This window comes from Schistocerca cancellata, chromosome 7 (genome assembly GCF_023864275.1).
Source record: "Schistocerca cancellata isolate TAMUIC-IGC-003103 chromosome 7, iqSchCanc2.1, whole genome shotgun sequence".
In the NCBI taxonomy this organism is placed as follows: domain Eukaryota; kingdom Metazoa; phylum Arthropoda; class Insecta; order Orthoptera; family Acrididae; genus Schistocerca; species Schistocerca cancellata.
In genome coordinates this window covers 263,668,988-263,686,468 of record NC_064632.1, presented here as the reverse complement: position 1 = coordinate 263,686,468, position 17,481 = coordinate 263,668,988, and the positions used below count along the sequence as shown (strand labels likewise).

At 37.5% G+C, this 17,481-nt stretch overlaps 1 protein-coding gene and 1 non-coding gene across 2 annotated transcripts in view; one reads left to right on the top strand and one right to left on the bottom strand.

The window, feature by feature from the left end:
* Positions 1 to 4,828: 4,828 nt before the first annotated feature.
* LOC126093537 (U11 spliceosomal RNA) lies at positions 4,829 to 4,958 on the top strand. The gene has a single exon (XR_007521676.1). It is a non-coding gene; the product is annotated as a U11 spliceosomal RNA (small nuclear RNA).
* A 6,926-nt stretch (positions 4,959 to 11,884) lies between these two features.
* Positions 11,885 to 17,481, bottom strand: part of LOC126092164 (transmembrane protein 87A) — an 82,450-nt gene continuing 76,853 nt past the window's right edge. The window contains exon 16 of the mRNA XM_049907638.1: positions 11,885 to 13,392. Coding sequence (XP_049763595.1) covers positions 13,351 to 13,392 — 42 coding nt within the window. The 3' untranslated portion in view covers positions 11,885 to 13,350. The remainder of the gene's footprint in view (positions 13,393 to 17,481) is intronic.

Sequence of the window (17,481 nt, the reverse complement as noted above, 5' to 3'; positions counted from 1 at the left end):
GTATTTACTAATTTAACTTACAGTAGAGTGGAACTCAGAAGTTCTTCATTCGACGGTATATAATGTTTACCATGGGCTAGTAAATTCTCTTTCGTTAAATTTTCAACATCTTTTACTTCATCATTGTCAAACAGTGACAAGGCAGAAACTTTATCAGCCAAATACTATAAATACTAGCCTTTCGTTTCTAAAACCGTTTTTGAGATGCTTTTATCAATTTTTACGTAAGCCTACCATCGACTTCAAAAAGCACAGGCCTTGGTAGGATGCTTTTAATACCAAAATAGATTGAATCAATGGCTTGATGTAGGGTGTCACGATGAGCAGGCAAACGCGCTGCTGCCTTATCCTTGCTCGTAATTTAGTACTGAACACAAACTAATGATATTTTTACGGAATAAATAGCTCTCGCCTTCCATCGAGCTTGGTGTATGGGATCTGTGTGCCGAATTTTAATTCGCTTTTGTCACAGAAATCTCTGTCAACCATGGAGGTAAAAAGAGAAGGGAGGTGTCATTACGTCACCGACTTGAAGCCGATGTCCGCCACCTTAACTAGTCCAAAACATTAGGTTCGCCGCGGGAATACTTCCTTTTAACTTCACTTTCCCGAGCCCAGTTCCGACAATGTTGGGTGCCTAAATTAATGTGGAGGCGTGGTTGATTCATCAAAAATGCCAGCTTACGTTGTTTACGGGTGTACTAATTGATCCAGTTGTAATCTAAAGTTGAAAGGAATAAGATTTCAGCGGGCCGGTGTGACCAACGGTTCTAGGCGCTTCAGTCTGGAACCGCGCGACCGCTACGGACGCAGGTTCGAATCCTTCCTCGGGCATGGATGTGTGTGCTGGTGCTGTCCTTAGGTTGGTTAGATTTAAGTAGTTCTAAGTTCTGGGGGACTGATGACCTCAGATGTTAAGTCCCATAGTGCTCAGAGCCATTTGAACCATTTTTTGAATGAAATTTCATTCGTAAATGGGGCAATTCAAGCAATATTTTCTTCTGCACATATGAATTATTGTTGCACTGTTTACTTTTATTGTAATGGTTTTATTTGACTTTAGATTTGCCCTGGGCCAGCTCTAGGGGGGAGGGCGAATTGTGCCATAGCCCTGGGCGGCAGATTTTTGGGGGCGGCAAATACGTCTTGCATAAATAAAGAAATGTGAGAATAGGTTGGAAATACAAACTATTCATAAAATCAAGTGTCTTACTGAGAATTACCCACCGTACAAAAACAGTGTGCTCAGATTTACGAAAGAAACGTTGACTCCCATAAAAAATTGGAAATATTTATTATTGAACAAATTGATATAGATAATAGTTTTATGCGTATGTACAATATAAATGCGTATATAATCATATAATACTCAATTACTCTTGCTCAAAAATAAGTTTCATTTGTCACGTAGAACATCACTGGTTGTTGTCTCATTCCCATAACGGTGTCGTGAAACAGGTGACAATAGGATAGCGCCGATGTTCGAGAAATTAAAAAAAAACGGGACTTGAAGTTTTAAGTAGGCTATTTGGCTACTGTTTAGTTACTTAACAGTATCTGAACGAATCTTCCACAGACTTCCCCAAGTCTGTTTATGACATGGAGCAATTTCAAACATTATAATACGTTCAATGTGGAGTCCTTCGTTTTCAACAGTACGATAACAAAGATGTTTAAAAATATGGCCTCTCTTTCTCTTTAATTTGTACTAGGTTTATGCATAACAATTTTAAATGCTGGTATTTGATGCACGCTTTCTATTTACATTATTGTAAAAAAAAATTTAAAAAAAGCTATGCAGCAGGCTGTGCATTGAAATGCAGAAGACTGCTTTGATGGTTCATATTTCTCTGCAACAAAATGCAGATCTTGTATTACACATAATCCATTCAAATGTTTGCTTGGCATTAGCATTAAAATTTAGATAATGTTTCATAAAAAGCTGAAATTATGTTTGAAACGTTGAATAATTTTCAAATAAATAAGTAAAATTAACACAAAAATCTGGATACTTTCTTTTAGAGGTTTTAGATAATGAATGCTGAGACTTCGGGATGTTTCGACTTGCGTTTACGGGGCAAATATTTTTGGGAGTTGGCAGCCGTGCACAGTAGATACGCCGCTCTCAGTTGGCATTTTCATAATACTATTATGATAATAGTATAGCTGCAATGGTGGCTTGCTGCATTGTTTTTGTAAATAGCCAAGTGGCGCGTTAAGTGTTTGATAGAGTGGTCGAACTGTAGATTGTGGCTCCAATATAGGCCTGTATGTAGTGCACTTATTGGAAACATTTTATTTGCCAGACACAGTTTACTTTCATGATCATCTCTTCACTTCGAACAATAATGATATAGGTAAAGACAGTTCTATCACCGTCCGTATCATTCCTTTTGGAGGCTGTTCAGTAAAGACAATAACGATTGTGTTAAAAGCTGATAATTGTACATTCAGCCGGCAGTGCCAACGTATTATTAGTTTTGTGTGAAAACGTTTTCTCACTGTGACGCGACTTGTTTTCATTAGGCCGTAAATTATTGCAAATTGTATAAACTGTTGCAGTGTCTGACGGCAAGAAACGCCTTTCAGGCTGCCAGTATAGGAAAAGACGAGCAGAAAGAGAAATTGTAGACAAAAAATTGAAGTATTCTTTAGATAAATTATTCCAACCTAAAGAAGACTTTGATCAGAATGATCTAGGCACAAATCCAGACGCAGACGTAAATCAGGGTAAGCCCTAGATAGATGAAGATGTACCTAGAACGTCGCTGGGTAAACATGATATTGTATGCAAGCTCTCTGATGAATGTGAAACTGTTCCAGCTGATTATAGCAAGTCCTCATCTGATACTTAAACTGTCAGTGATGTAGTTGATTCAGAACCCGCAAAATGGCCCGACAAAATACATGATTTTGTTAGAGCCTCCAGAACAGATAACGGAAATTGTTCAGAAGAAATGATTAGTTTATTCAAAAAGTGCAAATGCTGTTTTTTGTTTCAGCTATAAACTCTTTTCAAACATTACAAAATGATCGTCTTCAGGTGGTTGTGGCACATTTCTGAGACATTACCTAGCTATGGTAGGTCCCAAGGGCACTTATTTAGAATCGCACCAAAACTGGATAGAGCTCGCCAATTACAATCTCACCAAGTGTGTAGAGCTCGCTAGAAGATTAAAAATCTGTCAATACTATCGATATAGGAACCCTGCAGATATTAAATGCAGAAACTCGGCATTGGAAAGGTGTAATCGAACGCCTTATAGCAGTTATCCAGTTTTTGGTTAGACAGTGGTTTCCCTTAAGAGGAACTTCTGACAAATCGTTCACACACAACAAGGAAATTTTTTAAAATTGGTCGAATTATTTGGTAAATTTGAGTCAGTTCTCGGCGAAAATAGAAGGAGTGCAACGCTTTGTGAAAGTAGGTCTCGTCATTATCTGGATATAAACATACAAAATGAAAAAAATCGCATTCTCCACCAAAAAATTAAGAATAAAATTTTGCCTTTATTGAGATCTGCTAAATATTGTAGTTTAATTTTGGGCTGTACACCAGATATTTCTGATTTTGTGCAAATGACAATCATAGTGCTTTTTGTGAATGTGACTTAAACTTATCTTGACATTAGCGATGTAAATATTAGTGAACATATTCTTGGATTTGTACCTGGAAGAGATACGTCTGCTTGGGGGCGTACAGGGGTAGTCTTAAAAACAGTTAGCGGAAGTGAAAATACCTTTGGAGGACATGAGGGGCCAGGGCTATGATAACGGTTCTAACACGAAGACTCATCTCATTCTAATGAGAATTTACTATGCCAAGGCTGGAAAGCTCTTAAGGATGCCAACAGCCGCAAGCTGTTTGTAACGCCGTTATAGACTGTTTAAGGAATTACAATATAAGAATTTCGATAGGAATACACAGCACATTAATATTATTTATGTCAATATAACAGGACCGATCTCGAGGCTCATTCACAGTCGTCCTTGGTATCGTTGGCTGTTACGGTATGGAATATATTCGTTTATAGTGTAAGTCCTTTTCCAGCCTGTATTTTTTTGTAGGCTATATCATAAATTATATTTGGTATTGTAGTAGAATTTGGGTGTGCTTGTAGCAGAAATAACGTGTGTTTGGCTACCAACATTGCCACGAAGTTGTGCAAACGCGCGCGGCGCATGCGCAGTGGCAGATAGTACAGAGGCTTGAAACGTAAATGTATGTACGTTACGGTGACGTATTTATAATAGTAAACTTGCTGCAGGCACTGTAAGCCTACATGTTATTATTCACGTTGTTTGATGCGGTTCTATTTTCAAGGTCTACACAGAGGTGAAAGCGGAGTCAGATGTAATGTTCAACAGTTTAATTTAGCATTTTAAGGTGGATTTTAGCCCCGAAGTGCGGCGCATAAAGCAAAAACAATAAACATAGGGTGCCTAGAGACGATTCCTATTGATCAAGTACCTTAATCACAATAATCTTTTAAGTCAATCTGTCGGCTAAAACCACGCTTCTACAGTCGACAGCTATCGCCGTAGATCGCGCCAAGGTCGCGCTACTGCTCGTTAGTACACAGACTGAACGGTAGATGGCGTTGAGCGTAGTGCATACTGGATTCGCGTAAAAAAACGGAAAAAAGACTACCTAGGAGAGTAACTAAGACACAATGCTGCATTTCATAAGCAACAAAAGTATTTTTTTAAATATAATATCGATTATACGTTGTGTTAAACCTTTCATTTTATAATAGATGATATATGTGCTCGAATAGAAGCACGAACTTAACGTTTACTTAATGGTACCTGAAGCACGGTGAGGTTTAAAAAGGGTGTTCTCCACTTTCATGGTGCATGGGCCTTTACGGCTCGTGGGGTATGGCTATCAAGACATACCCAACACGTAATTTTTGTATTTGTGGGGCAGTTGGCTGCCAATAAGCACTGACGCCCCCGCAATATAAAACGAAACATTGGGAGGTTAAGGTGGAAAATAAGACCGATCCGTTTGTGTTTAAAGCTCTCTCCAACAGAGGCACTATTTGTAATTTGTGAATAAATCATAATTTCCGATACATTGTCATTATGGACTCACCGAACTGGCTCATCCGCACCGAATCGGGAAACAAAATTTCCGTGCTTTATGTCAAAGCTTATAGCCATGCAGTCATCCATAACTTGGATCCCAAATACAACTCCCAGACTATTAATTAAGAATCAGTTGAAGAAAGCCAGAATACATCGTTACTCCACTTGCTATTTAAAATACCAGGTGCACTGCGTTTCAAAAGCTTCCAGCAGCACTGTACATTCACTTTGCAAAGTTTTTTGCTGTTGTTAGCAACCAGTGTTAAAAACTACTATAAATGTGAACATAGAATGTATTTGCATGTATCTGAATATTTTGTGTCTGATAGCAAACTGCGTAATAACTCAGAAAAACTATACTCACCCGAGTTAAGCATATTACAGTACTGCTAAAAAAGTGATAGAATTCGTTCGTTTTTGAAATTCACTACTGTTCCTAGAAGTGTCTGTACACAATAACCAAATCTACATCACAGTTTTTATTTCATTAAACACATACACACACACTGTGAGTGTCTTTCATGCATGAATACCCATTAAATGTCCTAGGCACATCATCAGTAAAGTTTTGTGTTCATTTTCCTGGAAGACTGTGTGCAGAATTAATTAAAATATGAATCAAGTGTACATATGTATGCCCAGTTCTCATTTCACTAAGATTGAAATAGTAATGGACAGGTGTAGAACTTCATGAATACTGCTCTGTAAGTGTGTAATTACTAAATGAATTGAGCCTTAGACCTGCAGAAATTTAGCACCTCCACACTTCCTTTGATAGGTAGTCCTTAATGAAGAGAGTACAATGCTGTTATTTTTTTCCAACATTATAACCATCTAATTGAGTCTGGGTGTGCTTCAGTATCACAAGGTATTTTACTGTTTGGCTAAAACGAGAACCATATTGCCTCACGAGGTTTGCTTACCAAGACATACCCAACATATAATTTTTGTAAATGTGAGGCAGTTGGCCATACAACACAAACTATTGACTAAACCACAACTGAGTGCTACTCATAGAACTCTTGGGAAGCTCAACATACTTATACTGAATACTTCACAAGTCAGGTTAACTATTCAAGTTGCTGCCTAGATTATCACCCTCTTATTCACATGTTGCATATCATGGACTTTAACCTCCCTTTGGTGGAAAATTAGATGTTTTCTCAGGCAGTGTGGGTAGGGAAAATGCCAGCCAGTCTTTCAGGAGGCAGTGTTTCATAGATTCGATGTATGTAGAATTAGTTGTCATGCAGAGGTCTGTTCTGAATTGGATGGTCCCATACTCCAGATTTTGGTGATGGCATGAGTGCACTGCCATTTGTGATAAGTCTTATTGGCTGCAGTACTCAGTTATTTCTGAAAGTTCATTTCAAGCTACTATGCTGTCTTCTGAAAACTTGTCAGTATGACGTAACATTTGAGATTACTGCAGTGGCTGTTTATTTTTAGGTGTTTGCATGGCCCTCTTATTGTGTTCTACAGCTAACTTGAAATAGCTTTTTAAAATGTACTGTGCATCTCTCATTGACCTCCACTGCTACCTGCACCCTAACTTCAACAGATGCTCTTCTGTCAGTAATCTCAGTTTGTTACTTGTTTGTTTAGTGCTCCCTACCTCAGATAACTCATTAGTACATTCTCCTTCCTCCTTGCATTTTCACTCACCTCAAAATTCAGAATCACAATCAATTCAAATGAAAAACACATCAGTAGTCATAATCTGAATACTAAGATTCAAGGACTGAAAAGCTCTGTTACTAAAATGGCATGAAGCAGTGTTATTTGCACAATTCCATGACAAGTATTAATGTATTTAAACAACACTCAGGGTTTACAAAATGTAGGTACTATTTGCATTGAAAAATGCCAGTGTGATCAACGAAGAAGGGCAATATGAATGGTCAAATGACTGTGTATCACGAATATCTGAAACATATACCTTAACATGGAAGAAACCAACTATCACACAACACTTATTTATGAAGTTCCAAGAACCACTGTTAAAGACAGGAATCTAGGAATATACTACTGCTCCATATGTGTGGTTTCCGTAGCGAGATTTGATTACTTACAGTATGCACAGGGGCATTTAAGCAGTGATTCTTCCCGTGCATTGTGAACGGAATGAGAAGAAATCTTAATTCAGTGTACAATGCGAAGTACCCTCTGCCTTGTACTTCATAGTCAACTGCAGAAAGCGGGTGTAAGTGTTATAATTAATCTAACAATGGTAATGAACAGTAGATATTTAGTATAACCGAGGAGGCAGCAGCTGTCTTTCTAATTTACTTGGTTAAATTTAGCTCACAAACATGAATAACATTAAGCACTATAGTGTTACTTTATTGTTAATACTCTGCATAGATTGATTTCCTTGTCTTTTGTTAATGTATTCCTTGACTTGCTATCCTTCCCTGATGGTTTCCTTTTGTGATGTTGTCTACGGAGTATGATGAGTCAGTGAGTCAACCGATCAATGGAAACCTCCATGGTTTGAACCTCTTGGCTCTAGGGATTTTTCTCTGTCTCATATCACTTCTGTCATCTCTAGAAATGGTTTACTCTGATGAGAAATGCCAAGTTGCAGTGTAGTTCAGAGTTTATGTTAAACTGTAAGTTCCCCCCTGACAGACTGTGTAAGTCAGTTCAGTTCAAAGATCAGAGAAGGGCAAAAGGCCTATCAACTCTAATATGACCATGTAGATTAAGGCATTGCAGTGTTCAAACCAATCTTTGGGTGAATAGAGGTATACCTTTTTTTAATTTCATACATTGCCATATATCCTGAACTGTGATAAATCAAGGTATACTGCATTTTGGCAGAAAGAACTCCCTATTTTGTATTTTAAGATTTCCTATATTGCTGCAGTGGAAGTTATCTTGTTTTATCCATTAAAGTATGCTACTTTTTTCATATTTTTTCCAGATCCTGTGAAGCCACGGAGATGCCAAGACAATTAAGCATTGAGAAGAGAGCCACAGTTTGCAACAAGATAGGTGTGTCAATCTGTGACTCGGGTCCAAATGTGGTGAAGGGGTCAATACGGGAAGCAAGCTGTTCTAGATGCAAAAACAATAAAAATTGCCACAGAAAATTAATGCCTACTGGAGGTGTCACAGACACAAAGAGACCAGGAAGGCCCTCAACTTCGGTGTCAGAGAAAAAGGTGGCCACATTGAGGGAGATGTTCAAGCCAAACCCTTCAAAATCAACAAGGTGGGCTGCAAGAGAGAGCGGTGTCACATACTGTTCTGTGCGCACAATTGTTCACAAATTCACATTACAAACTGTGGAAGCTTCATTATATTCAAATATTGTATCCAAATGGCTGAGATAGGCTTGTAGAATTTTGTGAAATGATTTTCGCCTGCCATGATCGTCTACACCTGTATGAAAAAATTCAGTGGAGTGATAATACTGTTTCATGTGGGGGGAGAAGGATTCATTAATCAGCATAGTAGTCATTATGGGGCAGAGGATAATTGCAAAGGCACCATTAAAAAAAATTAGGGAAAGCTGAAAGCAACAGTGTGGTGTGGATTGACTTCTTCCTGCATTATTGGACCTTGCCTGTTGAGAAACACTACTGACACTGAAAGATATCCAGAAATGTTAGAAAATTTTGTATTGCCTACAATTGCTGAATGAGACATGCCATGTGAACTGTTGTTTATGCAAGATGGAGTTCCCCACAATACGCTTTGTCTGTATGACAGTAGCTTCACAGGACAATGGATAGATCGCGGAAGCCTCAACAGAACGATCAGCACAAACCCCAACCTCACCCAATGCAATTCCTGTTCATGGAGGGGGGGGGGGGGGGGCTAAGGGAGATGTGTATCACAGCATAGGCCTACAATAAACTCTTGGCAAACTTGAGAAAGAGATTTGTGTGGTCATAAGTGGTATTCCTGCTGAGTTCTTGAGGAAGGTCACAGCAAACATACCTGTTCATTTAAGACAGCATCTAGAAAATACTGGAGCAGACAAAGAGTTGTAACTTTTGGAAAGACAATGGTATATAATAAATTATAAATTAGCAGAAATTTGTGTTTATACCTACAATGTTGTAGGAGAGGAAAAATAAAAATAGAGTTACTTTCTGCCCACCCTGTAGAATATCAGCTGCCTTAAGTTGCAATATTCTTATTTTCTGAAACCTAGTGATGTTCTGAACCACAGTGCCAGTCTTGGTAGTGACTGGGCCTATGATATAGGTTGTGACTCAGACCACTAATGTTAACTTTGTACAATTGTTCCGGCGTTATGATCAACGATGTTTTTACTGACCAATGTTGACAGTGCTGTGAGGCGAGTTAATATGAGTCTTGAGAGGGCACTTGTGACTGCCAACAAGGCATGCATTCTTTTGGTGCCATTTGAGAGTATCTATACTAGACAAAGCGTACACCTGCCTAGGATTGGGAAGGAATAGTTGGTTAAGCTCAAAAGTGCTAGTATACCAAGTGGATCTGGACTCACTCAAGGCCAAATTCCAATGATAAATGTGCAGAAGGAGTAGACTTTTTCTAGGGCGAAATCATGTAGTGGGGAATTTTTTAATAAATGGGAAATGAAGATCAGAAGGAGCAGTAAGCTTATTTCGTCAAAGCGTTAGAGGAATTAAGTCGATGAATTGCTAATAGATCTTGACTCGGACATTTTTACGTCTCAAAAGTACCTCTTATCTAATTTCTATGCAAAGACTTCACTGCAGAGGAGAAGTGTGGCCATTATTCCCAAAAGCAATGATTCATTCAAAATAATCAGAATTCCAAATATTGTAAAGACCAAGTATTTGAAGACTGTGTAGGAGAGTGAGTTTTCAAGGAAAACCTTCGTGTCATATACCGGTAGAAATGACCCTGTTCAGACTACCGGGTTTTACTCTCACAAGGGAACCTCCCCATCGCACCACCCTCAGATTTAGTTATAAGTTGGCACAGTGGATAGGCCTTGAAAAACTGAACACAGATCAATCGAGAAAACAGGAAGAAGTTATATGGAACTATGAAAAACATAAGCAAAATATACAAACTGAGTAGTCCATGTGCAAGATAGGCAACATCAAGGATAGGGTAACTATAGGAGCGCCGTGGTCCCGTGCTTAGCGTGAGCAGTTGCGGAAAGAGAGGTCCTCGGTTCAAGTCTTCCCTCGATTGAAAACTTTTAATTTTTTTATATTCAGACAATTATTATCTGTCCGTCCGTCCATGACAAACTCTAATGTTTTCATCACTTTTTTGGGAGTGATTATCACATCCACAAGAAAACATAAATTGGGCAAGGTAGAAGAATCTTTTTAACCATTCGCCAAGTGTACAAGTTAGGTGGGTCGACAACATATTCCTGTCATGTGACGCACATGCCGTCACCAGTGTCGTATAGAATATATCAGACGTGTTTTCCTGTGCAGGAATCGGTTGACCTATGACCTTGCGATCAAATGTTTTCGGTTCCCACTGGAGAGGCACGTCCGTTCTACTAATCGCACGGTTTTGCGGTGCGGTCGCAAAACACAGACACTAAACTTATTACAGTGAACAGAGGCGTTAATGAATGAACGGACAGATCATAACTTAGCAAAAATAACGAATGTAAACTTTTCACTCGAGGGAAGACTTGAACCAAAGACCTCTCTGCTCACGCTGACCACGAGACCACGGCGCTTCTCAGCACACATTCCCCTTGATGTTGACTATCTTTCTCATGGACTACTCAGTTTGTATATTTTGCTAATTTTTTTCATAGTTCCACACAACTTCTTCCTGTTTTCTCGATTGATCTGTGTTCAGTTTTTCAAGGTCTATCCACTGTGCCAACTTATAACTAAATCTGAGGGGGGTGCGATGGGTAGGTTCCCTTGTCAGACTTGACACTGTGCTAGGTTCAGTTCTTACAAAGTGCATAAAGTTAATTTTGTGTCGAAATTTCAGTATGAACTTTCTTTCTTATTCTTCAGGGAATAGAATGTTAATGGAATTACTTGAAGCACAATCATGGACAGTACTTTGTGAGGTAGTTCTCAAGTTGAAGGGCACAATGTGACTAAAATTAGCAATGGCCTTTCAGATCATGGTGCATTGATAGTAATACTTGAACTGAATCAAGACAGAGCCATATTGTCAAGTACTAAACAAAATATTTAAGAGCTGAGTGCACCTAAAATACAGACATTTGAATCTAATCTCAAAGGCAGACTTAGCAAGAAGTCTACAATACAAATGACTTGATCAGTAAATATACATTTCATCAAATATTTATCAGGTTCTTTAATAACTAAAAATTGCAGGTATGTATGCAGTAACAATAAGAAACCAATTTGGATAACTAATGTCATTAGAATGTCATGTAAGATGGAGTGGAGGCTGTATCATAATATGAAGGAAAGAATAGCCTGGTTACAAAATTCCACAGCTGATAATACTGGAAAGTGCTAAAGAATGTCATCAGACAGGCTAAAGCAATGCATTAAAGCATGAGAATAAAAACTTCGCACAAGTTCTCCTGCACACCTGGTGGGCTAACACTCCTGAAAGAAAGGTACTGGTAGAAGTGATACTGTGAGGAGGGTCTTAAGTCATGTCTTGATAGGTCAAGTCAGAAGAGTACTTTACACAAAAGGCAAGGTTCTGGGTTCGAGTCTCAACCGGACAAACAGTTCAGAGTCATTCAGTCTGGAAGTAATAGCAATTTGCTTTATACATGTATAGAGGTAGGGGAGAGAGAGAGAGAGAGAGAGAGAGAGAGAGAGAGAGAGAGCAGTTATAAAGGTTTTACAAATGGTATGTGTTATTTTATAAACAGATTTTATTTTAAGAATCGTTTTAAAGGTGAGGCACATAATTCATATGTTTTTTGTTATTCACACACTTCATGGTATACAACTTTCATTAATTTTATTGCCACAGACATATAATACTATGGAGAGTGAAACAGAATTTTTTTTCCACTCAGCAGACAGCTTAAACCGAAGGTGACTAGAAGATCTGTGTTAAATAAACCTCCCTTCATGTAGCTTATAAAATTATTTTATGGTACATAGTATGTTGTACAGTTAACAAATATCACAAATAATGTCAAAAATAAGGTGCACAGTGCCAAGTAAAATAATCAGTTTTAAAAAGCAATGTCACAAAAATAGGGATGTAGAAAATGCCGGTGGCTACAAACGAACTAAAATAAACTTTCCTCAGTTTCTTCCTGTGGAAAACAACCACTGTGGATCACAATTTAAGTTAATAATACTAACAAGATTTTTAGGCTTAAGTCAGATAGCAATAAAGGAATACATATTTTCTATTACAATACATTGCATGTTACATATTAGTATAATGTTTCTTAAACAAAAATGTTTGATGTAGCTAATATGCAACAAAAGAACCAGCCTGAGAATAAGTCAACTTTATGTCACAGGAACATAGTTCTCCATATTAATGCAACCGTGAAACATCTGTGATCACAGATCAGAAAAAAAGAGGTGGCTCCATTTTTGACATTTCTCTTAACTGTCATGTAGATATAAAATTTCAAGCTACCAACTGTTTATATTTACACAAACTCTTTAAAGGATTAATTTATTCACAAATGATCAAGAGATCAGATCCACAGCCACCTAAGTAAAAAATCCTACCTAGCAAAACTAATTCAGTCTGAATTCTGATTTTTTTCTCTTCATTACAAAGGAACTTGGAGCTTAATCACAAACAAACACTGATAATAAACTGTTTGCATATTTTACTTAAAAGGCACTGGTATCCGATTTTAACATCCACATAAAAACTGGTATCCAGCTGTCCCAGCTCATGTTCCAGTAATAAACACCAGCAAATGACTTCAAAAAAGCACAACATTAACAGTATGCTACATCCTGGAAGCAATACTACTATTCTGTTAAAAAGGAGTGGAACCTGGACAGCACTAATCTGTATTAATAAATAATTAACTTTGCAGAAATGTGATTTGTACATAACTCTGCTTTTAAACTAATATAGTTGTGTAAAAATATTTATTTGAAGACAAATTTTATGTTAATGAACTATTATTTGTGCTACTTTAACAATGTGATGAAAGTAGTACTCTCTCAACACAGCCACTGGCATCTTCTGTACACAGTCTCGGGCAGTGACTCGCATGACCAGAGATAACTTGCACACTGAGGTCTGAACATCCACTGTCTTCTCTTCCCAATCACATAACTCGACAACTGCACAGGAAGCTCTTACACATTATACTTCCAAGTATGTATACTGCTGTTTTCACTGCATTTTCGAAACCTCGAACTTTGTTGTCATGATTTCCTGGAGGGAAGAAAAAAGCAAATATTATTTTCTGAATTATATCTGTTTACGAAGCTAAATAAACAATTATTTAAGAATATAATAATGAAATCTGTTTTGAGATTTTGAACACGAACACTGAAATAATAACAGTTTTATCACACTTTAAAGTGACAAATAAATCTAAAGTAAGTATATTTTATCAGCAAACATTGGAAACTTCAGGTTGAAATAACATCGATATAAGGAGAAAAAAAAAAGCTATCTGTGGCAGCTTGGCCCAGAATGCAGATGGTGGCCATGTAAGCATGAGGTGTGCATGAAGGTCAGGCCAAAAGCTAATATGTAAGTGTCTTTTAGTTTTGGCTGTCTGCAACTTAACATGTCATCTTTACAGTAAGTATCAATCTATCTTTTCCTTATATTGTTATATTTTATCACCACTAGCAGTAACTTGTGTTGTATGTTACAATGCACGGTCATTAATGATATGTGACTTTAGAAGTTATGAACTTCACACTAACAAGGCACTAGTGACTAGTGGGTCTGTCATAATTTTTCTTTCCTTTTCACACATGTTTCCACTTTTGGCTACTTAAAACCAGTCCTGTATTTCTTTTTTCTTGCCTACCTACCATACTCAAAGCTCTCAGGTATCCGTACTGAAGTTTATATAAAAGCCACTGTAGTCTATTCCTGAGCCGACTATACCTGCCTACCTGTAATATCCAACCTTTCCATATTCCTTGTGAAATTCTCCACAGTTTTATTTTCTAGTGGTTTAATTTCATACTGCTTATACTGATCCATCCTGAAACATGTCCCACAAGTCTGCATTTCCATTTTCACAGTCATTTAACACATGATCCTCTCACAGTACGTATTATTGGTGGAGTAAACTCACGGACATCTTGTAGAAACCTCTTCAAAGAACTGGGTATACTAACTACTGCCTCTCAGTATATTTAATCCTTACTGAAATTTGCCCTAAATAATATATCTCTTTTTCCAACAAACAGCTCAGTTCATACATACAATACCAGCAACAAAAATGATCTGCACAAGGACTTAAAAGCACTTACTTTAGTTCAAAAAGGGGTCCACTACTCAGGAACACTCATCTTCAATAATTTGCAGCAAACATAAAAAATTTAGTTACAAATAAAGATCAGTTTAAAAAGAGCCTGAAAGACCTACTAGTGTAGGGTGTCCATTTCATTTTCATTGAAAAAGGGGACATTTAAAATAAATTAGAGAAAAATCTGGGACAATGAAGAAAAAAACGGGACATAAATATTGTATTGTCTAAATTTAACACACATACAAGTTTACCTTTACAACGTGCATTCAGATGATCCCAAATCACATTTTACAATTATTCTGCCACACTATCACCGTACTTTTCACTTTTATGTACTTTATCAAGAAGTGCATTTTCGTTTGAAATTGTATCGCAAAAGTCAGTACACGATACACCATTAAAGTGTGTTTTGACAATGAGCAAGGCCATCACTGTTTCAATTTTCATTCCTTTTTTCCTTCATCTGGCCACAAAGAGTTCACTAACGAAAACACACATTCCACAGCAGCATTTGACCCAGGAATTGCCTGACAAAACTCCACCACGTGAATCACATTTTTCATGTTAAATGTTTTTACTTTTGAAATAAGTAAATATTTTACACCACATTGCACTAACACTTTCTTTGTCTCCTCCTCCACTTTTTATGAAGTCCTGTGCACATGACATGAAAATTTGGTACAATACTTTTAACAAAAACACAACAGTCCTGAATATCCTTCCACTGTAGCTGCTCCTTTTCACTATTAACCCAGTGAGATGCTTTAAAAGGTGCGAGAAATGGTAAACACCATTCTTTAATATACTCAATGCAAGAGTCATAGAAATGTCAGTATAAATATGAAATTGTTCTACAGTAATTTCACCCTCTTCTCCCAGCTTTCTTAGAGTCTCATGTACAAAGGATGTGAGAAATCTTTCAGATTTTCTACATTGTAATTTGCCCAATAATTTGTTTTTTTCTTGATAAACTTCCACTATTGTGATTTCTTGTTTCTCAATACATTTAACTGTTGTGGAGAAAGGTATATTTCTTTAAAACCTCCAGCACATAATTCTGAAGTAAATCTGAAGTTTCTCCAGCTAAATTAACCAATTCGAGCACTTACACCGTGATGCAATTTTCAGGGTGAAAATACCTGATAAGGAGAGGAACCAACTTCAGATCCAGATGTATCAATCATTACAGAAATGAAACCAGCACTTCTCAGTTCATTTAAAACCTGCTGAGCTGCATACGGAGCAATAACATTTGAAATGATTGCATTACATTTTGTGTGTCCACATGTTAATTTAGGATTGAAAAGTTTTTTAACAACTGCTGTCCATTGACTTAAAGCTATGGTTATGCATTGCACTGTGGTATGCAAGCATAGCTTCTTGTGCTGCCAACTGCCTATCCATTTCTGTTACTGATTTTAAGTGTACATAGTAGTCACTCACGCATTAATTTGCTCTTTTCGTTTGATCACTCATGCGATGTTTCTTCGTCTTAATGTGATTCACAATGTCAGACCTTCCACCACGACCAATAGCAAATTTTGATCTGCACAAAGTACATTCTACAGTTTCTCCACTACCAGTGATAAAAGGAAACTCGCTTTTTATATTGCTGCTAAAATTACACTTTCGTTTTGGCATAGTGAAACAGTGATTGCACAGTGCAAAACGTTAACAGTATGGTGACGAAAGCCAGAGAGCAAGTATCAGAGGTGTAGAGTATCTCTGGACCGAAAGGACGGATTCAGTGGATCGATTTAGAAGAGAAGAATCTTCGTTGTTATTTGTAACCTATAGTGCGTTTAAAATTATTTGCGATTTTTGACAGTTCGGTACATGTCTGGGGTATGCTGAAAGTCATCACACGCTTCCTAGCGTAAATAATTGCGCAGTTAATAGCAAGTCACACAACCAGTAGCGTAAAATACTCTAGCCAAGCGCAATCATAAAAAAAAAAAACAGGACATTTTAGTGTCCCCAAAAAAACTTTTGGGACAGCGGGACATTTTGGTAAAAAACGGGACAAATGGACACCCTATACTAGTGGCCAACTCCTACTCTATTGACGAATTTTTTAACAGAAACAAATTATGTATTGTACATATTCATACTACTAGTATTGTTATTTCAGCTTTAAAAAAAATAAAAAAGTGACATGTTACACATCCACGAGGATCTCCTCAACACGGATCTATGAACGAAAAACTAATCTAATCTAATCTAAAAAATCTAATCAGCTGGTTACAAAGTTTCCACAACAAACTCTTCTCCTTTTGCTTACTACCATCTCCAACTGATTGATGCTGTCTTTTTTTCTAAATTCAATCCAAGACAGTAATCACTTTCCCTAGCAACTTTCTATAGGTTTTGTCCCATTGTCATTAGACACTTTCCTTCTCACTATGAATGCAACATGCCCGAACATAAACATTGCCCACTTCCCCATACAATCCCAATCCCATTGTCATTAGACACTTTCCTTCTCACTATGAATGCAACATTCCCAAACATAAACATTCCCCATACAATACTACCTTCCCTAGTGTAGTCATCACAGCAAACATACCTGATCTGCAGTGTTTCTTCTTTCAAAGAAAAACCTACAAACAAATCTGCAAAACTGTTATGGGAACCAGCAATGCATCTCCTTCTGCCTAATAGTTTGAGAGGTGTGAGTATGACTCTTGCTTTGAGGGTTCCACACAAACCTATTTATGTATAAAGGGTGGCCAGAAACACCTGAAAAGCTTGTAACAATGTTGCAGGGTAGGTTGTGCTGAAAAATAATTCTTAAGGAAAAAATTCGATACATTGTGCCATTTCCGAGTTAATGCAATAAAGATAGCCAATTAGGTCATTGTGTGCACAAATTCAAGCCACCTGTCACATACAATTAGTGTCCTCTCATAGCGTAGATGATAGTACATGAGACTGCTCAGCCTTCGGCTTGGGTTCGATCCTTACTACTGCAGCATATCCTATTTTGTATCGCTCTCTTGTTGAGTTTTAGGAAACCAAAGAAGAACACT